The 22522-nt window shown below is 36.1% G+C and overlaps 1 protein-coding gene across 11 annotated transcripts in view; it reads right to left on the bottom strand.

The window, feature by feature from the left end:
* The window catches only part of PRPF4B (pre-mRNA processing factor 4B), a 37623-nt gene that overhangs the window by 8247 nt on the left and 6854 nt on the right, over positions 1-22522 (bottom strand). For 10 of the 11 annotated variants that reach the window (XR_006410941.3, XR_008956695.1, XR_008956696.1 and 7 more), the window contains exons 2-11: positions 20384-21583; positions 17470-17646; positions 13372-13527; positions 11904-11985; positions 10318-10528; positions 6882-6955; positions 5259-5349; positions 4460-4607; positions 3398-3535; positions 2627-2780 (exon numbers count right to left, since the gene is read on the bottom strand). Coding sequence is in view for 2 of the 11 variants with exons in the window: in XM_026511410.4 (XP_026367195.1) it covers positions 2627-2780; positions 3398-3535; positions 4460-4607; positions 5259-5349; positions 6882-6955; positions 10318-10528; positions 11904-11985; positions 13372-13527; positions 17470-17646; positions 20384-21583 (2431 nt within the window). In the remaining 9 variants the exon portion in view is untranslated. Of the gene's footprint in view, positions 1-419; positions 581-2626; positions 2781-3397; positions 3536-4459; positions 4608-5258; positions 5350-6881; positions 6956-10317; positions 10529-11903; positions 11986-13371; positions 13528-17469; positions 17647-20383; positions 21584-22522 lie in introns of those variants that run through there. The other variant, XM_044388727.3, reaches the window with a different exon arrangement.

The following is a 22522-nucleotide window of genomic DNA, read 5'->3' as shown; positions in this document are numbered from 1 at the left end:
ATTTAATTTTAACCAATGCTACTTTGAAAAGGGAGGGGTAGTAAGAGAAAAATCTCTTTGAAGCAAAGCATCTTCTAAAAAATCCCCAGAATACCTGAATAATGTCAAGTTACTATTTAAAGGAACATGAAGACAACTCATTAATAAGGGATCAGACCTAGATTAACTTTCAGTTGACTGATATTAACTTTCAGTTGCCAGAAAATTATGATAGCAATGAAAGCAGAGGATGATTCAGACCGAATCTGGACAAAAACAGAATGAAAACATTCTTCATCCGAAGCTGCTAGACCATCCCAAATTTAGCATTCACCTCAAGTCTAAAAAATATTAAATCCCTTAAATATAAAGAAGGTATTAGTCAACAAAATGTTAAATATATTTGGCACAACTGATAAATATGAACTCTATATTAGTTATTTGTTTCTTTTTTCCTTTGTAAATACTTCAACATACACAGTAACAGTGACATCTGCTGAGAAAGGCTGGAGTTGCTCCCATGGCTGCTGCCACTCATGAGTCAGAAGCATGTTCAGGATTAACAAGTGAAGATAATTCATATTCCAGAGTCCCTTCCCCCCTTCAAAAGAGACACACACAAATTCCGAGTTGGGACTTGAACTTGGCCTATAGTTCCCACCCCAAAGTAACATAATACTTTAAATAAATAGTCCTAGGAACTTTCTACTGGGATATCATAAAGCTTGGTCAGTGTTACCAATTGGCCCATTACAGATGATATCCACAGAATTAAGCTATTAATGGAAATGATTATTTTACACTGCCATATCCATAACCATTCTCTTCACCTGGGGGGATCAGGAAAATCAGGATCTTCAAATGCAAAAGTATTTCTGAAGCTTCTTAAAGTCTGAACTGCACTTAGCTACTTAAGATGCAGTTTAAAACCCAGAGAAATCCCAAAACAATTTTAAAATGAGAACCTATCAGTAAGACTCGGGCTGGCTAAAATGCCTTCAACAGTCATAGGGTATCCACACTTATGCGCACTTCTCCAGTTTGGCTACACAACGTCTGTCCTCCATGAGGAACGTGGTACTCCTACCACACTGATGGTTGAGATCCTGGGCTAAAAGCTTTGGATTTTCATTCACAAACAGCTTGCTCTAGTTTCTGATGTCTACTTCCTCCTTTCTCAGGAAGGAGACAACAGCCAATGTCTGAAGTCCATGTGTAAACCTACACTACAGTAGCAGGAACTCAACGAAAATGAAGTTTTAAAGACAAGAGCTCCTAAGACACTGGTAAATGTCTTATTCTTTAACTTCTACGGTGGTTACACAGATGTTCACTGCATAGTTATCATTAAATTTTACATATTTTATACATTCTTTGATACAGATGGTGTATTTCACAATTTAAAAAAGAGAAACAAAACTGAGGTAAAAATTAACTATGAAGTTGACAAGTCTACAATTCATTCCTAACATGAAGTCTATAATTCATTTATTTCACTGTAATTACTTAGCTCCTCTAACCCCAGGTTATATAACATATGTAACACATTGTAAAGTCAAAACCTATTACGATGGAATGTCTCATCATTAACGTGGTTGTCTGGAAGGAAATACTTTAAGATATTAAAAAAGAAGAAAAATCTGAACCAAGAGCTAAGCTACTGATGAGGAGTCCTTAACAAACTTTAATGAGATCATAATCTTCTAAAAGTGTAGAATATAGGGTACCTGGGTGCCTCAAGTCAGTTAAGCATCTGCCTTTGGCTCAGGTCATGATCTCAGGGTCCTGGGATCAAGCCCCGAGTTGAGCTCCCTGCTCAATGGAGAGTCTGCTTCTCCCTCTCCCTCTGCCCCTCCCCCCTTGCTTATGCTCTCTCTCACGGTCTTCAATAAATAAAATCTTAAAAAAAGAAAAAAAGTGTAGAATGTTACTAGTAGACAAGCTAGGAATTCCCCAAGCTGTGAACACACTCCCAACTCTGAATACCTCAGAACAGGGGTGAAGAAATAGGGCCAGGGAAGGAAGCGTTGTGTGCATTTATCGCTCCCCTATGAGAACGTATTACTTCTAAATTTAAATAACACAAACAAACCCTATGAAAGCTGCGTATTACCTACCCAGAAGTCTTTAGTTAAGAGATGAAGAACGTGGAAGGAAAGCCTTTCAACGTAACACCTAATCACAACTGAGCTCTGCTGTCTTTGGGTCCCTCCCGAGCACCTAAAAAACACTACTCCATACATCTATTTAAGAGATAGTTCCTTTAAATGTCTCCTAGCCTGTCAGACCACAAATCAGAGAACAAAGAGCTGTAAACACTATTTCGAAACAGCAACATGCGCATTTTTTCTGTTTAAATACCAGAGGAAGCCCAGTGTTAATACATTAAGGCACTCTTGGGATTTGTGTGTACTCTAAATCCATCAATCTAAAGGAAAAAATTAAGACAATAACCTATTCTCTCTTTCTTCATACTTTAAAATTTCATGGACCAACTTCCAAAAAAGTAAACACTGGTTAAGTCCTTTGTAATGGGTAATTAATATGCTGAGTTATTACGACATCATTTCTAGAATAATACAGTGGTTATCACATTACTGGTAAGAACTTATATGGATGTGCAAGGCACCCTGATTGTTTGACTTACCAGGATATTGTCTGGCTTGATATCTGCATGAAGGATATTGCATCTTTTAAGGAGTTTTAATGCCAAGAATAACTGCTGACTGTAGGATCTTACAGCTTTAATATGAAGACCAACATCCTTACCATATTTTTTTAACACCTCTCGTAAATTCATACTTTTAGGAGAGAGAAAAAAAAAGCCCACAAAATTAGGGGTTACAATGCAAAATGGAAATAAAAAAGGTAAAAACATGTTCAAGCATAAAGTAAAATCAAATCCAAAATATTAACTAAAAGGAAAGTATCTGTTCGTGAGCACCCCCAGATGTTTAATAAATTATTCTACATGGAAATGAGAGCACAGGAACATGAGTATATAAGACAGTTTTCCAATAAAACTCAATTTTCAAAATAAATGGAAGGGAAGACATACAATGGTAAAATTCCTATTGATTTTAGAATGGGTTTACATTTGAAAGCCCAAAACTGAAGCCATACTTTTGAAGATCAAAACTGTATTTCTACTCCATTACTCTCATTTCATTTTATTACACTGTGATTCTTCCTGGAAGTATTTAACTTTCAGAGAATCTCTGTTGAGCCGAAGGCTATATGAGGTTAGTGTCTGACATGGGATGTGGTTAATCACTGTCTTTACATTAATGATTGTCACGAAGCTAGTTCTGAATCAAAGTAAAAAACAAAACCAGAGCTAACCGGAAAAAATTAACACACAGAAATTTGTCATGGTGTTTATCTAAATTTTTAGTAATGTACAAGTTTGACAGCATACCTTAGAGGTTCAAATACGAGACAGAGATGCTGTTTGTGGTAAAAGTGTCTGAAAAGTCGCAAACAATGAAATTTGTCATCAGGATCAGCATCATTGAGTTTTTTCAGGAATTCTAGTTCTTTTAAGCCAGTTTTCTGCCTGAAAAGAAAAAGAAAATTAGTTCAAAACTGAATAGAGAAATTTAAGAAAACTAAACAATATTTACTAGTTCCAGTCTGATGTATCATATATGATAACTAGTTTGGATTTTTAAATTACTAATGATAAATCTGCTGAGGAATGACAAATCTGTATGTAACTCACACAATACATTATATTTAGTCAAATATTGTTTCCATGGAGCTTATTTCCACAATTAACAGAAAGAAACACTGGAGGAACAAACACACTTTGCTTGAAGGGAATGCAATCTTGCACATTTTCTTTTTTCTTTCCAGGGAGGGGGGAGGGGCAGAGGGAGCGGGAGAATCCTAAGCAGATTCCACGCCCAGCGCTGGCTGACCCAGACATAGGGCTCAATCTCACAACCCTGAGATCATGACCTGAGCCGGAATCAAGAGTTGGACGCTTAACTGAGCCACGTGGGTGCCCCCAATCTTGTACATTTTTATTTCAAAAACGTCTTGATGTAAATCGGATTTTAACAAAAATGGAACCACACTACATGGATGTCTTACCAAATATTAACATTTGGTTTTCCTCTAAAATTCTAGTTACAATTTGTCAATAGGTCATATTTTTAAAATGGCTTTGAAATATTTTCTAAGCCTAGGGCAGCTGAAGATGTTAATATACATCTGTAACAGTTCCTTCCAGTGTTTTAAAGCCGATGGCAAGTTGACTTTAACATCAGCTCAGTGTGTGGTATAGACTGTGCTTATTAAAACCTATGGGTATGGCAATTACCTCTATTACATAAAAGGAAAAAAGGCAACAGATTCGCTACCAGCCTTCTGTGATTTTATAACTGCAATACTTTTACAGATTGTGTTACTTTTTAAAAATGTTCATTTGTGAATACCTGTGTTTTTAGGTTTCATTACATAAGTCTTCTGAACTTACATGAGTTCATTGTTTCTGATGATTTTTACAGCCACTTCTTGGTTGGCTCTTGCATTATCTCTGGCTCGTACAACATTACTGAAGACACCCTGGCCAGTGTAGCCATACACATTGTAACGCTTATCTAGGACTTCACCTATGTTCACACCTAAAAAAGTAAATTAAGAAATGGGAATTCTGACTATAATTAATACTCACTTAACAAAATGATGAGATACACGTAATAAAGCAAAAGAAACACGGTGCAGTCACGTAAAAAAATGTGTCAAATCTCTACTGTGTGCCTGGTTCTCTAGACGCCACGGAGTATCAAAGACGAGCTTCCATCAGTCATTCTTTCATAATGTGGTTCAAGCTGCATGCCCACTTCCTATCAACTGCTGAGGATTTTAACATTGAGTAGGGAAGAAATGTGCTCACTGAAGTGTTTCCAACTGTAGTCCTGCATGACAAATACTGCATGACTGGCATCCCAAGTTCCTTGTATGTCGTTTTTCTTGGTTTCAGATCAAGACGAGCAAGTGACGTTCCCCCTTCCTCCTGGAGGATTATCTCATGGCTGAAAACAACTTTGAATAGATTTAAGTTGCACATCAAGTCTTTACCTCACTTCTTTCACGAAGCTCCTGAGCTGCTTACTAGAATACAACATGGGTTCATGCAGCTATTAGATGTGCCACACATTTTAAGTGATGGCACTGTGATGTGACTTTCAGAGATCTCCAACGTGTGACTGCATCAAGCAACATCCACAAGATGTTGTAATGAACTCTAAAATTAATCAGAACTGTGAACTTACGATAATAGCCTTCTGCATCTGTCCAGTTATCCCTGAGGTTGGGATTCTCTTTGAAATCTTTTCCAATGCCAGCAGCCCGAAGACGAGCACTCTGAAATGAAGGAGGCAACAAGACAGCCACTGACTTACTAATCAGGCAGACATTTAAAGCACTTCCTTTAAAGCCAAAATGGGGAAAACCAGCTATAATTTAATAAAAACATTTTAGCCAAATTAAGTCAACTCTTATTGTCACCTTTGTAAATGCAATACAGCTGGAAACATGATTACCAAAGGCTCATACCACAATAATGCTCAGAAAAAAAATTAACAAAGTTATCTTCAAAAACTCTTAAGAATATGACTAGGGGATTATAAATGAAAACAAAAACTCAAAACCAGATTTGATTTTCTATAGCTATTAACAGACAAAGGAGGACAAAAATTACAGATGGGCACTCAGTTAACAGTGTTCAATTCTCTCTCCTACCAATTTTCACTTTTACTGCTTTGTCCATGGAACACCCTTTAATTTCTCTTCTTATATACGTTGCACTAACAGTTTGTGTGGGAAATTAAGAGTATTTGGCACTTCTGAAGAGTACGACACCTCGCTTTCCATGATACCTGGAAGACCCTTCACTATTGTCCAAGCAAATGACAGGTGCTGATACTTTCACTGGCTTAATCATCATTTCATCCTCTCTTAACCTAGCTTTGTTTTCCTCTTCCTGTTGCAAAATACAGATACATTACTTAAGCCAATGACCAATGTCTTCAGGGTCCTGGACACAGACTGCTTAATTTTACTCTATTTTTATGTTTACCCCTCCGCTTTCCCTTGCCAAAGCCTCCTTATTTCTCATGTTCTCTTGAATTTATAATGAAAATGGTCTCATACTTTTAAACATGTTTTTAAGACTTTTTCAAGAAAAGTCACTAATAGCTAAAAAACGAAAATTTCTTAACCTCTTCCTTGTAATTAACATTCCCAACTCTTCGGTGAATGATCCAAGTCCTAAGTTCTCAATCACCCACAATATCGAAGCCCTAAGTGGACTCTGTCCTAATATGGACCTGGAAATTATCATCATCTTGTTTCAACTCACTAAGCACCACCGCCCCGGTGTGTAAATCCAAAAAAATGTTTCAAAAAAATAACTACATGTTTAAGTCATTTGGTGTTTAACTTTTTTGAAGCTCTCAGCTTGTTCTGCCATACTTGTTTTTAAAATCTTGACCTAATTTTAGACTCAGAGAAATGTTGCAACACTAGTACAAAGAGTTTCCAGATACCCTTCACTCAGACTATCCAAATATTACCATTTACTCATTTGCTCTATCCTTTTCTCTCTCTCTATACAACACAGACATAATTTTGTATATATATATATATATATTTTTTTTTAAATAAATATTTTATTTATTTGACACAGAGAGAGGAGGAGAGAGCAAGGACAAGCAGGGGGAGCAACAGGCAGGGGAGAAGCAGCCTCCCACTGAGGAAGGAGCCCGATGTGGGGCTTGATCCCAGGACCCTGGGATCATGACCTGAGCCAAAGGGAGATGCTTAACTGACTGAGCCACCCAGGCGCCCCTATATATATTTTAACAGTTATGTTTTTATGACTTAAAATTACTTACATCAAAATAGGCAGCAAACATATCATCAGATTCTGTAAACATATCAGGTGCCAAGAGCTTTTTCTGAGATGAACCTTAATGGAAATTAACAGTAATATTTGAAAAACGAAGGGATACAAATTAAAACACAAATAAGTCATCAATGTAATATCACTAGCAATTAAACTTGCACATGAGTTTTTCATTAATACCCAACTTAAAGTCACTTTGTAACACTTAAGATATATAAAGCTATACATTTTTTAAAAAAAGGATGCATTTTAGAAAGTTGGAAGACCTAACGTCAGTACTTTCTCCATTGTTAAATTAATACGCTACCTTTAAATACCGATTATGTATTAAAATAAAAAGTGCCTCTTTAAAAAATTCTATTTCCAAATTGCAACTTAAATCTCAAAAGATTACTAGCCCCACTATAGATCTAGATCTCTATGTATTTCTCCCCTAAAAAGTCCAATAACCTCAGAAATAAAAGGAGTTCCTTAAAGAAAGAAAGAAAAAAAGAATGCGATGGCTTTAAGCATATGAACATACACCCGATCTCACTTACAGTAAGGGAACTACAAATTAAAATTACAATGAAATACCCTCTCTCTTTTGAGACGGGCTAAAAAAAACAAAAGTATGACAACATCCTGGTAACAAGGCCCTGATAAGCAAGTACTCAGACATTACTTGCGAGAGGCAAAACGGTGCAAGCCTTACAGACTAAAATTTGGAAACACAGCACAATTATACTCTTCTGGCCCAGCAACCCTACTTCTCTAGGAAATAATTTCAAAGACGCAGTGGTAAGCATTAAAAAAATGACTTAATGCGCAACGTCATTATAATTAATCCTTCAATGAATAATCAACAACTGGATACAACCCAAACATCCACCATTAGAAGACACAGTGAATAAACCTTACCACATTCATTACACTGCAATAGCACAGAGCTGTAAAAAGGAATGAAGATCTTTTCATATCAATGTGTGTGTCTATTTTTGTGTTTGCCTGTGTAGGCAGAATACAAATACACACACATGAAAGACATTTTAATAATCAAACAGAAAATTCCTAAAAATCAAAAGCAAATAAAATAAGCCTAATCTATCAAATGAGGGGTATACCACACAGAAGTATTTCAAATGACTTCACGAAACCTTGGAATGTATTCCAAGGATAAAAAGAGTCATTAAATTTTCAATTTGCATTCACTACATTCAATATTGGTGATAACTAAGTAAATAAAAGCTTCAAAATAACCTAAATAATCACGTTATTAGGAATCACGTTTTTCACTATAAAAGAAACAAATAGAAAGTCAAAGACGTTAATAAAAACCCGTAATCTCAAGTCTGATTTGGCGATTTTTCAGTATGAACCTCCCCTCTCCAAAAATGTATGTACGTCCTAGCTTTGTCCACTGAAAAGTCCCATGAATAACGGGCACTCCTAAGTGCTTTGTGAAATCTAAATGGCACTTCCTATTAAATGGAACTACGGTTCCCTGAAGCAACAGCTGCTTCTGCTCTGGGGCAAGATATGCACAAGGTGAGCCTGGGATATCTTACAATGTGGTAGAACGGAGCTTGCAAACAAAACAGTGGGGTAAATTTGGTCCCCTGATTGTTTTTATATGGCCCGTTTTTACATTTTGAAAGGTTTTAGGGAAACACATAAGAATATTTTGTGACATATGAAAATTATACGAAATTTAAATTTGTGTCCACACAGTTTTTTTGAGAACACAGCTGCCTCTGCGTTACAACAGAGTTCAGTAGTTGGAGCAGAGAAAAAAATGCATAAATTACAAAAGCCTAAAATATTGACTACCTGACCTTAAAAAGACAGTTGCCAACCTCTCCTAGAAAGAAACATATTAATAAATATATTAATACCAATAAATCTGTAGGGTTTGGATCAAAAAGACACTGAAAACCAACTCAAAAATGCTTCCTCTTTCCCCATCTAGCTGGAGAGAGAATTTAAGTACATAATGATACCAAATAATAAAAGCCTGACAAAAACAACCCGAACCTCACTGGTCATCTCCGGAGGTTGTTAATGTACCAATTCTATTCTATGCTAAGTATTAGTCAGTAAAAGGAAATAGCCAAGCATTTATCCTGACTTTCCTGTACAAACTGTATTTCTTGGATAACCAAAGAATGGAAACCTCTTCTCTTGTGGAATTATACCTAATACAAAAAGAATTATGGAAATTTAAGAATCACCACTTTGGACTGTGCCCACCGCCTGTCCCTACTCCCCATGAAATAGTGGATCTAACGAATGATCACCAATGGCTGATGAAACTGCCAGATGAACAGCTGAAGGACAACTTCATGGTGGACAGATGTGATCATCTTATCTCAACACACAATCTCAGTATCAATAAAAATAGGACAAGCACACACCACATGCCACCTGATGTGATACAAGAACACCCACCACTTAGGCAGTGTTCTTGCCAAAAAAAATTACCTTAAATCTACTCAGGTCTCTAACACTTATATTAGTTTTCAAGAAACATGGAGGATAGAGGAAATAAATGAAACAAGAATGATGTGGCAAAATCAGAATGGAAAGAAAAGTTTATAGGACACATGGCCTCAGTATCTTCACAAGAAAATGGAAAGGGGGAGAGAGAAGGATGAGAATAACTATTAAAGATTCTGGGAGATTAAGACATACGTGCATCTTATTTGGATTTTGATTCAAAACAATCAACTATAATTAGAAAGATATTTAAAATGATCAATTCTTTAGATATGTTTTTTAATTTTTATTTTTTAAAGATTTTATTTGTTTACTTAGAAAGCACAAGCAGGGGGAGGGGGAGAGGAAAAGAGAGAAGCTTCAAGCAGACTCCCTCCTGAGCGTGGAGCCCAAACTGGGCTCAATCCCACGACCCTTAGATCATGACCTGAACCTAAATCATGGGCTAGCCACTTAACTGAGCCACCCAGGCACCCAAGTTATGTTTCTTTTAAAAAGTCCTTATCTAGAAGAGATACACAATGAAGTATTTACAGATGAAATGGAATCATGGCTGGGATTTGCTTTAAATTACTCTAGCAGGCAAAAGAGAAGGTAATGACAATATTTTATTTATTTTTTTTAAATAAGCTCTATGCCCAACACTGGGCTTGAACTAACAAACCCAAGATCAAGAGTCACATGCTCTTATCAACTGAACCAGCCAGGTGCCCCAAACAGAAGGTAATAAATAAATGAGATTCAGTATAATACTGTTTAGGTTATGTGAACTAATCAAAAACATTTATAAAGGACATTCACTGGGACACATTTAATATTGTATTACCCTAAGATTTAGCAGGGGCAACATTTCTATCCCTTTCACTTTTACCCATCCCATAACAATCTCTTTCATTATTTACAGAGCTAAGAATTCAGAGAAAGCGTGTCAAAACAAAAATTTAACTTACCATTATTCTGTTCAACGGTCATTAGATTATGCTTGGCTTTTACTGAAGCCTCAAATGTATCAACATTTTCCCGTTCATACTCTTTCACATCAGCAGCTACCCTTTCCAGAATGTCATCTGGAGAAGGTGACCGTGTACAGGTACTGCTCTGGGGGCTGCTTGGTTCAGATGGCACAGACATATTGCTATCTTCAGCAAGATATTTATATTTCTGTAACAACAATACAACGTATTATTTTCATAAAATCTGATGCATATCTGCTAACAGGTATTGCACTGAAAAGACTGTCAATGTTAAAAATTTTAAAAAGGTATTGATGTCTTGATTGAATCAGATCCACAATCCCTTACATATATTTCTAAAATCCACAAAACTCTGAAAAAAGGTGTTCTATGTTTGGTGCACATTCATTAGGTGACAAAACCTCACCTGAACAGATGTGATACTATTTGTAGTCTTATTTTTATCTCCCCCAGTGTGAACATAATATGTCTCACTGCAGAAATACTAATGTGTTTGATAGTGGGGTACTGTTCTAGACCCCACTGATGGGGGCTATATAATATACATAGATGCACCATATTACCTTTCTAAATTCAAATAGTTCTGAGTTCTGAAGCACATCTGGCCCCAAGGGCTGGAGATAAGGGATTGTGGACCTGGGCAAGAACAAAAAAAGATTCAACCAAGTCTCTAGGGATATCAGTTTAATAACAACAATTTCATCAGTGCCCCAGAAAAGTTTCCCTGGAATTCCAGTTTTGCCCTACATCCTCTGGTGATTCAACTTCTTTCCTTTGCTCTGACCTACCAGTGCCTGATTTATGATTTGCTCTGTATGTGCAGGTAAGCTGGCACAACTGCTCTTTCCTTTTGCCTGCTATCTTTCTTAACAGCATCTAAGTAATTTTTCGCTTCTTCCAGAATGTGTTCTCAACTCCATCACTCACCTTCCCATTATTAGGAGAAAACGTTACACTTTACAGGGACTGCCATCCACAAAGGTCTAATGGCCATGGCTTTATCTCAGGATGGCCAAGGCATAACGGACAATCTTCCAAGGCAGGTAATCTTATCATTAAACGACTATACAAAGACCTATGTACAACACCCTCTCCCCACCCCATTTTCTTAGTCACCTACCTCTAAACTACTTTAAATTATTTTTGAGATGTTGCATTTAAGCAATCACATTTACACAAGAAAATCTGCTATTTTTTAGACATTAAAATGGTTTTTCCCCCTATATAGAAACAGGTATAATTGCATAATTTTTTTTTGAATGAAATTCCTCCAATTTATTCTATACTCATTTATGAGGCTTTTCTTAAAAAAAAAAAAAAACCTTCAAATTTTATCTTATAAAAGGTTTATATCTGAATCCTATATAAAACAAAAAAAGGGCAACCATTTCAACTTAAGAAACTATTATCTTTTCAAATCTCATAAAGATAATTTCACATATATGCTTCTTTAAGTCTTACTCAAATGCTACTACCCATCGATTCTTTATTAAAGTAAAAACCCTTTCACTAAGAGTAAATATTTAAAAAGGATTGCATAAACCCTTACTAATATCACATACCTGAACAATTGCCTGTCTCTGTATTCTTCTCTGTTCTATTAGGGCTTCTTCGTCTTCTTCCTCTACATCAAAGTCTTCAAGGCTTAAAAAAAAATTACACATATATAAACATTAATAATTTCACATATACTTAGAGAGTCACAAGCCATAACTATTACACAGTTTAAAAATAAAAGCTAGAAAACGTCGGTCATCTGCCAGTTCCAGCAAAAGTCTTAAGCCATCTTACTCTCTTTATCCTGTTTCTGAACTCTCAGTTGCCTGGTTTGGAATCCTGGCAAGTAATTTAACCCTGTGTGTCCCATTTTTCTCCTCACTTGTTTCATGGCACCAAACTAGGGAACAAAAGAAAGATTCTTAAGTTCAAAAAAGTGACCCCTGGCTCTACCATGACTTTGGTATTACTAAAATCATGTCACCTAGCCAGCCTCAGTTTTAATCCCTACAGAACAAGAGTGAGACATATAAGAAAACTAGTACCTTCTCCGGGTCACAGAAAGCTATAGGTTCTTGGAAAGCTATGGATCCTTTCCCTATCAAAAATGCACATGTAAATATTCGCATACAATCTGACGGGGAATGTGGCTCCACCTCCAGACACTGCCCCTGACTGGTCCCAATTTCCTCCCAAAGAACTCCAAATCTTTACAATTCCTCCCCACACAGCCTCTTTTATGATCTGCTGAATTTTCAGTGCAGACCAGAAAGCAAACTGCATTCTCAAGGTATCAGGATCTACGTTTAACACCCTCACTTACTTGCATATCACCTAGCTCTGATTGGGCTTTCTTGACCTAGGCACTACTGACATTTTGACAATTCTTCATTATGGAAGAAGGCGCTGTCCTGTGCATTAGCAGATGGTGAACAGTATCTCTGGTCTCTAGCCACAAGATGACAACCAAAAATATCTTTAGATATTGCCAAAATGTCCTCAGAAAGGCAAATTACCCCGGCTGAGGACCACAGCTCTAAATTATCTTATTTTTTGAGACATTCCATCTAGACAACTAGATTCACATTAAAAAAATTTTGTCCACTGGACACTGAAATGTTTCCGTATTTTTCACACTGTAACAGACATACCTAACACCAGTTAGCCTCAACTGCAAAATATGTACCATTTTATATGAACTGAAAAGTTTAAAACTTACTAAACCCCCACACTCAACCACACAAAACTGGTAATCAAGATTAGTACAGCTATCTAACAGACCTGTTGTCTCTAACAAAAATGAAAAAGGGAAGGCTCAGGATATTCACTCCAGCCAAAACTGAAACCTCTAAATTCAGAAAACGATGACCTCTGCCACATAACCTATAATATATGCACAAAAAATTAACTTTTAAATTCAGAACCTAATTAATAGATTCACTTACAATGTCCAGGTGGAAATTAAAAGATTTCCAGGTCAAACAGTACTTGTCTAAATTGGAAAAAGGAAATTATGGGAAATTTCATTCTTACTTATCATCAGATGAAGATTCTTGTTCAACTTTCATTCCTTCAGAAAGACTTCCTTTAAATTTATCTTCCTTTACTTTGCTCCTACTCCTACGTCTACGACCACCCCGTGATCGAGACCGCCTTCTCAAGCGTGACCGGCTCCTCCGACCTCTGTCCCTATTTGGGGAGGAAAAATTATAGATACACACATTTTAAAGGTCAACTAAAGGTAGAGAAGCTGTGGGTGTTTTGGGGGCACGAGTACACAGGAACTCTCTGTACTTTTCAAAAGCTCATTTTGCTGGGAATCTAAAACTGTTCTAAAAATGAAATCATTTAAAAAGGGGTTAATTAAAAATTTGAAGTAAAGTAACATCAGAAAGATTGGAGCAACCAGCTTAATTGACGATAACTAAAACACAGCTATTGTTCTTACTGGACTGCAAAGGGGCACAAAAGAACTTTGGGGGAATGGAAATGTTCTTGATTATGGTGATTATGTGATTATGTGTTTGTCAAAACTCATTTACCTTTACACCAAAAAGGGTGAATTTACTTTATGTAAATATGTTTCAATAAAACCAAGTTTAAAAACAGATCACTGCTAATAAGGTATAGGAAAGACAATGTGACAAAAATTCCCAGTCTAATTAATATGGCCCTCAGACATTGTTATAAGTGCATAAAGGTCTTGCCTCACGTGTAACAAAAACTGCTATTATAGCTCAAGCATTAAAGGTGAAGTTTATGTTAGAAAGATGCTGTGGAACTCCAAACAGAAAAGGCTACAAAGAATTGGCAAACTCCCAGTTAATGTCACATCTAACTACCATGCTTATGTCACATTTCTCAAGAAACCTTACTAAAATAACATGAAATGAACAATTGAAAAGAAAATCCTCAGGCAAAGAGAATGCAAAGAATTATACAGAAATGTCAACAAAATCTTGATGTGCAAATTGGACAGAATAGTAACAAATCAAATCTAAATTTTAGTCCAACAGGAACAGACAAGGTAAGTAAGAAACAAGTAAATGCATGCCACAGAACCCAAGAAAGCCTCAAGACTTGGAGACACCATGTTCTGTTGGATGTGGTGTGAGGTAAAAGCTAAAAAGAACTGGTTGAAAGCCTTAGGAACAGCCTGACTCTGTAAAGTCCCCTTCCTGACTCAGTAGAAAATGCCAACGATCCCCCTTCACATTCTGGCATAATACTTAAAATTTATTTTATTTTATTTTTATTTATTTATTTATTTTTTTAAAAGATTTTATTTATTTATTCAACAGAGATAGAGACAGCCAGCGAGAGAGGGAACACAAGCAGGGGGAGTGGGAGAGGAAGAAGCAGGCTCATAGCAGAGGAGCCTGATGTGGGGCTCGATCCCATAACGCCGGGATCACGCCCTGAGCCGAAGGCAGATGCTTAACCACTGTGCCACCCAGGCGCCCCTTAAAATTTATTTTATGGAGAGGTGTTGGGTGTTATAAAAACTGACCCAAGGTAGCAGGGAGGCATAGTACTGAACATTAAAGGATTAAGGGGAAGTCTACATTAGGAAGAACCACAACTCTCCTGGCAGCCATGTCAATATTCTCCAGCAGATAAGAGGATTCTAGAAAATCACTAGCCCAAAAGAATAGGGCTACAGTCATTGATATGCTAAAGAGATTTAGTTACACTGAAATGATACCCACTAATCCACAAATTCTACATTCTCAGAAGGGAAGAAAGCTTCCATTCAGCTTTCACAGTGGCTAAGTTTTAAAATAGAATAGGCAACAAGAAGGATCCAGCTGTTTATGAGTAAAGTTCTCAAATGAAAAAGGTAAAGAAACAACAAAAGGAATCTGGGAAGAAACAAAGCATAGGTAAGAAAACTATCAAGAACAAAAACTCCATAAAATAAACTCATTATCATCTCTGACTTAAGAGATGCTATTTCTATAAAACATGAATAAAATGGCATAAAAAATTAAACAGCCAGCAAGTTTTAGAAATAAAAATAAATATACAAGAGCAGAGGGGGAAAAAAATCAACAGAAAGGTAAGAAGGGAGAACGGTAAAATCTCCTAGACTGAAAGTAGAACAAAACGACAAACACAAAAGATGCCTGTGTTGTGGGGGCAATTAGTGAACAATACAGAAGGGTCCAATGGCGGGGAAGGACAATGGGCAAGAAAGCAAACCAAAACCAAAACAAAAGAGAGAAAATTTCCCATAATAGGCAGCCATAATATTCCTGCTTTAAAGGGCCTATTTAGTGCCCAGCAAAATCAATGAAAAGAAAAGAGGCATGTACCATGGCACGTTATAGTGGAATTCCAGAACACAGGACATTTTTTATAAAAAGAGAGGGTGAGAGAAAAAGCAAGTCCTCTAAGAAATGCCCAGGGATCAGAACAGGATTTCTCAATAGCAATCTGGAAACTAGAAATCCATGGAATAACAATTTCAAAATTCTTAAGAAAAAATTATTTCAACTTGCAATTCTACTCCTTGACAAATCAAATTAGCAATGGGGATTAAAAAAAAAAAGGGCTTTTAAGAAACAAAGGTCCCCAAAAATGTCCTTTTCATAGGAAGCTATTGGAGATGCATTAACAAAGCCAGGAAGTAAAACCTGAAGATGCTGAATACAGGAAAGGGAAGCACAAAGTAAGACCGAAACGAGAGAATCTCCAGAGCACAGAAAAGGGAAAACAAATTCTCCAGTAACTGTATAAGCAGGCCTATTAGTCAGTTTGGAGCCAGAGGCTAGAGGCATTAGGAGGAAGATCTTTCCTTGCTCCCTTCCCCAGACTACTTGGTCAGCAATGAGCAATATGCAGAAGAGCATAATGACCGTAACATTACACAGAAATGTAACACCATTAGAAGAGAAAGTGTGATGGGTGGAAGTAAAAAAAGTAATTGTTGGGGTGCCTGGGTAGCTCAGTTTGTTAAGCGTCCAACTCTTGATATCAGCTCAGGTGCTGATCTCAGGGTTTTCAGTTTAAACCCCACACTGCTCCACTATGAGCGTGGAGTCTACTTAAAAAAAAAAAAAGAAAGAAAGAAAGAAAGAAAGAAAGAGAGAGAAACATAATTGTCCAAAGTAAGAAATCAATAGATAATATGGCAATAACTTAAACAATTTCAGCATACACAACCTCAGACAAAGCACTTCTACTTCAAGAAATCTAGTATATAAAAATACTCACAGATAATGTACAGGTGCATTCACTGGTTGGAACATAAGCCTTTGGTGCACTGTCTTTTTAAACTACATTCATGTATTAGTTCAATTAAACATGTTAAAAAATTGGCAAACGGAAGTCCACTTATGTTTGAGTTAAAAAGTTTAACACATAGGGCTGCCTGAGTGGCTCAGTCGGTTAGTTGGTTTCTTGGTTTCAGCTCAGGTCATGATCTCATGGAGCTTGAGGCTGGCTCTGAGCTCAGCAGGGAATCTGCTTGAGATTCTTTCCCTCCGCCCTCCCCACTACTTGCATGCTCTCTCTAAAATAGATACACCTTTAAAAAAATACTTAATGCATATATTTTAAAATGATTCCTGCTTTACAAACCAACATTTTGATTAACCAACTCACTAAATATGCTTCACATAAAATGGTTTCTACTACTGTGAATTAAACAAGTGTTTGCCCAGGGAGTCTTTCACAACAACTAAGAATATCATCTTGAGGTCATGTTCTAAGGGGACAAAATACAAGTTAATAGAAAAATAGAGAACTGCAATTACATAATGACTGAAAACTGGGCTACTTTTATTACCTTATGATCTATTCTGTTTAAAACAGAACAAATCAGCAGGCATAGCACATGTAGTATTTATCTTTCTTAAGAAGTAGGAAAAAAAAGCATCTCCCTTTCCAAAGACTGAGTTTTTAATGAACCACTGATTTAAATTTGAAAAAAAGATAAAGAAAAATCAGTGTGTGTGAACTATATCACATGCTGGTACAAAAGAAACTATATGGGATCACAGCTACGATTCTTCACAGAGAAAAATGGTCTTTAAGAAAACCCACCAAATGAGCTAATACGAAACTTCAGAAGCATACAGAGTTTAATGAATTTTTTAAAAAGGTCAACATATGTAACATTATCTCTACCTCCTCCGAGGAGACCTGCTTCTTCTCCTGGGTGACCTACTACGTCTGAGTGGGGAACGAGACCGTCTTCTAATGGGAGATCTACTTGCTCTTCTTCGGGTTGGAGACCACCTATTGATTGGGCTGGCATCTTTTGATCTTTCACGTCTACTGAGGATATCATCTCGAGGTCGTGTTCTTAAGGGGACCAAATACAGGTTAACAGAAAAATACATTAAATTAATGAATTTGTTTTGCATATAAAAAACGTCTTAAGAAAGGGCACACTAACCTGAAGACAGTACACACAGATTAACATGTTTTGCAACAAAACACGAATTCAGAAAATCACAATGACGTTTTGGGGTTATGGCACGCTCACAGACAGACCACCTCTGGTCTCACAATTTGAAAAATTACAAAGGTTATTCACGCTGTTAAGCCACTAATTCTAATTCCAGATAAACAACTCAAATAAAACTTTTCTAAGTAACAGTATTGCATCTCCTCAGTTTGAAGACTTTTCATTCTAAGTTTTGGCACTTTTGTAATACAGAATCTTATTTTTAATATATTACATATAACAGCATCTTACAGTAACTGTTGACCTTAGAACAAAGGAAATGTAAGTAAGGGTTTAGAGAAAGGGACAGTTCATCTAGTCAAGGAAATACATACTGGTCATACTGGTATAACTTTCCTGGAAAGACTTTTGACAACACTTTATCAAATGTAAACATACATTACCTTACACTTTGTAATTTTACTTCTGTGACTCTATCCTACAAAAAACTTCACACATAACCAGTGGACATCTTTGCATACAATCCTGAAAAACTGGAACCAACCAAAATTTTCATGTTTCAGTAAGGGAATGATTAGAGGTGACCCTTGAACATGGGTTTGAACGGCACAGGTCCACTTACATGCAAATTGTTTTTACAGTACAGTACTGTGAATGTATTTAGTCTTCCTTAGGATTTTCTTACCTCTAACTTACTTTATTATAACAATACAGTATATGTGATATTAGAGCATATGAAATATGTGTTAAGTTATTGGTAAGGATTCCAGTTAGCAACAGGCTATAGGTAATTAAGTTTTGGGAGAGTCAAAAGTTGTATGCTCATTTTTGACTGTGTGGGGGACTTGGTACCCATAACCCCTGTGTTGTTCAAAGTTCAACTTTGTCTATCTATACTGCGAAATATGGTACTGCTATATAAAGAGCTAAAAGAGATCTTTACTGTCACAGAAATGTCTTATGAAGAAAGCAAATCACATTTTAACATGTAGGACTCCATTTCTGTAAGAAAGAACATTCATATAATTTTATGTACATAAAAAAAGAACTAGAAGGACATTCTTATGACTGATAGTGGAGAGATGAAAAGGGAGACTTTACAGGCTTCTGCCTTATCTGAATCTCTTTAATTAGTATCTTTTCTGTAATTAAAAAATTATGTTTCAAATATTCAACTCTAGTCCTTAATAAACTGCTCAGAATTTCCTTTTCAAATGGAAGACAAATTCAAAGATACAAAGATCATTTAGGGACATTTTAGAGGACATAATCAGCAACACTAACAACTGTCTCAATTTAGAAAGCTAAAGGAAGAGGGGGGCCATTTAATTACAATGCCACTTGGAAGAATTAAGAGTATCTAAGATACAGCACTTGGTGAAAATAGCATTCTTGAAGTTTTTCAGAAAATGATTTAAACTTCAAGGTCAGTTTGTATTTATACTCACACACGACACGTAGCTAGGAATTTATATACATAGTATAAGCCAACCTTCTTTTAAGCTAAACTTGGCTGATAACTTCAAATCCAATTACTCAATATAAAGATACTAAAAAATCAATTTCTGAAGTAGTTTAGACTAAACAATCCCCACCCACTCTGCTAAAATCCTTCATATGCCTTAATTACCTATTAGTTCTAGGATACTAGGTAAATTGAATAATCTCTCAATCTATTTTCTCATTTATAAATTGAAGGAGAGTCACTCCACTTTATGAGGTGAGATAATCACGAGAATTTGAGGAAAAAACCGATGGGCTAAAAGTATTATACAAATATGAATTATTTTCATTTTTATTGGTAAAAAAAAAAAAACATTTCTTATACTATTCTTCCTAAACTTAAGACATACTATTTTTTAAAATAATGAGATTATAGGTATATGAATTAGTAACAAAAAAATGTCTACTTTCAATTTAACTTTATTTTTCGGGCAAAAAAAATTTCATAGATCCAATGTACATTGTTAGAATTCAAAATCATGCCAATTCAAAAGAATGGACACATCACAATCCTTAAATTGATACCTCCTTTTTTGAAGTTAAAAATTTCAGCCTATACTGTTCAATGAAGTAATCCTTGCTCTAGAAATTCCCCTCACTTCCCATAAATGGGTATACATAGATTTATCAGCCAAATTACTTGATTTAAAGGAGTGATTCTGCAAATTTGATACTAAACTAAGAACTTGAAAAAAAAAACAACTTGATTGTCACCAAGTTCAATATTTGTAAATCTTTTAGTCAAGTTCCTCATTGAAAAAAGTACAAGTATTAATATAGTTAGTGGACAGGATCTACTTAAAACCATAAAACTGGTTAAGCATTTGCCTTTGGCTCAGGTCATGATCCCAGGGTCCTGGGTTCAAGCCCCACATTGGGCTCCTTGTTCAGATGGGAGCGTGCTTCTCCCTCTGCTTGCTTCTCCCTCTGCCTGCTGCTCCCCCTGCTTGCGTGCTCAATCTCTGACAAATAAATAAAAACTTAAAAAAAAAACTAAACCCATAAAACTACTTAAAACCATTAAGACTGATTACACTATCTCATTTTTTATTGTCCACAAGTTCTAGTTTCTCCTTTTAAAAACCTGGTGGATTGGTAAAAAGCATTAACATTTTGAAAACAAGTTACCTTGGAGAAGAAAGTCGTCTCCTTTCTGGTTCTCTTCGTTTTCTTTCCAAGGATCGGCTCTTGGCTCTTCTACCAGGAGACAGAGTTCGGGAAGGTGATTTGCTTTGTTTAGACCTTCTATCATTTACAAGTGGAGATCTACTTCTCCTTGACTTATCCCGTTGTTTTGGAGACAAACTTCTTCTTTTAGGACTTCGACCAGGTCTTCTACTGGGTGACCGATTTTCCTTCCCAGAAGAAGCATCTTTAGAAGGAGATTTAATTGGCTTCTTTTCTTTATCCATGTCAGACCGTTTTGATTTTCTCTCTTTGGACCGTGATCTTCTGTCTTTGGATTTACCTCTTAAGTCAATTGGGGATCTGGATTTTTTGCCTCGATCACGACTTCTACTTTCATTTATAATTGGGGATTTTTTTCTATCTTTTGACCTACTTTTATCTTCAATTTTAACCTTGTCATCAGTAGGAGATCTGGCCTTCCCAATTTTCTCTTGAGATCGCCTTCTAAGGGTAGGAGATTTTGATTTCCTTGCTTGATCTTGAGACTTACTTCTCTTGGATGGACTTTTGGACTTTTTCCTCTCCTTTGACTTGCTCCTAGTTGGCTTCTCTTTAACTATTTCAACACCTCCCTTACTTTTCTTTTTATCACTCCTATGTCTAGTCCGTTCTTTGGATCTGCTTTTACTTCGCTTTTTCGTACTATTTTTATTATCCATTAGTTCAAGTTTCCCCTTTGTACTTGAGGATCTGGTACTAGACCTATTTCCATTTCTTGCTTTTTCATGAATCTCCCCCTCTTCTTCAGAGCCAGACTCATAACCTTGCAATATGAGCCCCATCCCAGATTGGACCTTTCCTTCCATTAACTCATTATCAAGTTCAGCTTTAATCAAGGCTCTCTGTTTCTCCAAGTCTTCCAGCAAAGCTAAATCATCGAGTTTAGTTCTTTTTGCTGGAGACATACCTTCTTTGTCAGAAGCATCAACAACTTCTTTTCTTTTGTGTTTCTTATGTTTATGCTTATGTTTATGTTTTTTATCCTTGTCTTCTTCTGAGGAATGTTTATGTTTCTTATGTTTACTTCTGTGTTTATGCTTCTTTTTTTTGTGACGACTGTGCTTATTTTGAGACTGGTCTTCTGATACTTCTCCATTTTCTTCATTTATACTCTTTTCGGAATTATCAGCATCTTCCATCCTATTAATGTATCAAACACATTTCAAAATTATATCACTTATCAAGCATTTAGTCACAATAAAATAATGATAAAATACATCTCAATGTAATACATGAAGTTAGTCACTGAAATATTTTCAGAATAGCCTCAGACATTTTATTGCAAAGATATCTGGCAAAAACTTAGTGATTTAACTTTATTTTGTTTCTAATGGTTGAACTCCAATACACAGAATACATACATTATGAGGGAGGTTAAAATAATCACACTTAATTTAAAAAAATCCAAAACTAATCAGTAAAATGTTAATATTGATTTAAAGTCACTCAGCAACTTGTTTTTAAACCATAATTTCCCACATAGCCTTAACACCAAAGCCACCCCCATTTTCTTTTTCCATAAAACATACTGCCATATATTGGGAGACTAATCTCTTTCTCCACTTTAAATTAAGAAGTATACTTTTTCTTTTTAAAATCTTTACAACCAATATTCAGCTATCGCCAAAATAAGCACTCTATTAATGTGCACTGGTGGCTGATGTTGAGTGTAACACACCCTCAAGGGTTAAAACTTCAAAGTGAGCTGACCAGGAGTAAGGATGCTCAGCCTGTAGTGGCCACTGAATAACCATGCGGTATTAGACTGAATCACATCAAAGGGTCTCCTGCAGGTCAAGAATAGTCCAATATCAGCAAAAGCCTATGCTTCAACCAATATTTGTTCACTGGGTTATTTAATCTCTTTAAATTTCAAATGAAAGATTAGTTTCCCAGAATATGCTCATATTGGTTGCTGCCATTCAAAAAAAATATTAATAAAATTAATTACACCAAATGGTAGCTTTTGTGCTTAAATGTTTAGACTATGCTGAAAGAATTTATGATTCTAAATTATTTTGCTAAATCCTTGCTGTTCATTAATCGCAGATTAAACACAGACTACAGTAACTTTAACCT

This window comes from Ursus arctos, unplaced genomic scaffold, assembly GCF_023065955.2.
Source record: "Ursus arctos isolate Adak ecotype North America unplaced genomic scaffold, UrsArc2.0 scaffold_31, whole genome shotgun sequence".
Taxonomy (NCBI): Eukaryota; Metazoa; Chordata; class Mammalia; order Carnivora; family Ursidae; genus Ursus; species Ursus arctos.
Note: the sequence above shows the minus strand (reverse complement) of the source record. Positions and strands in the feature narration are given on the sequence as shown.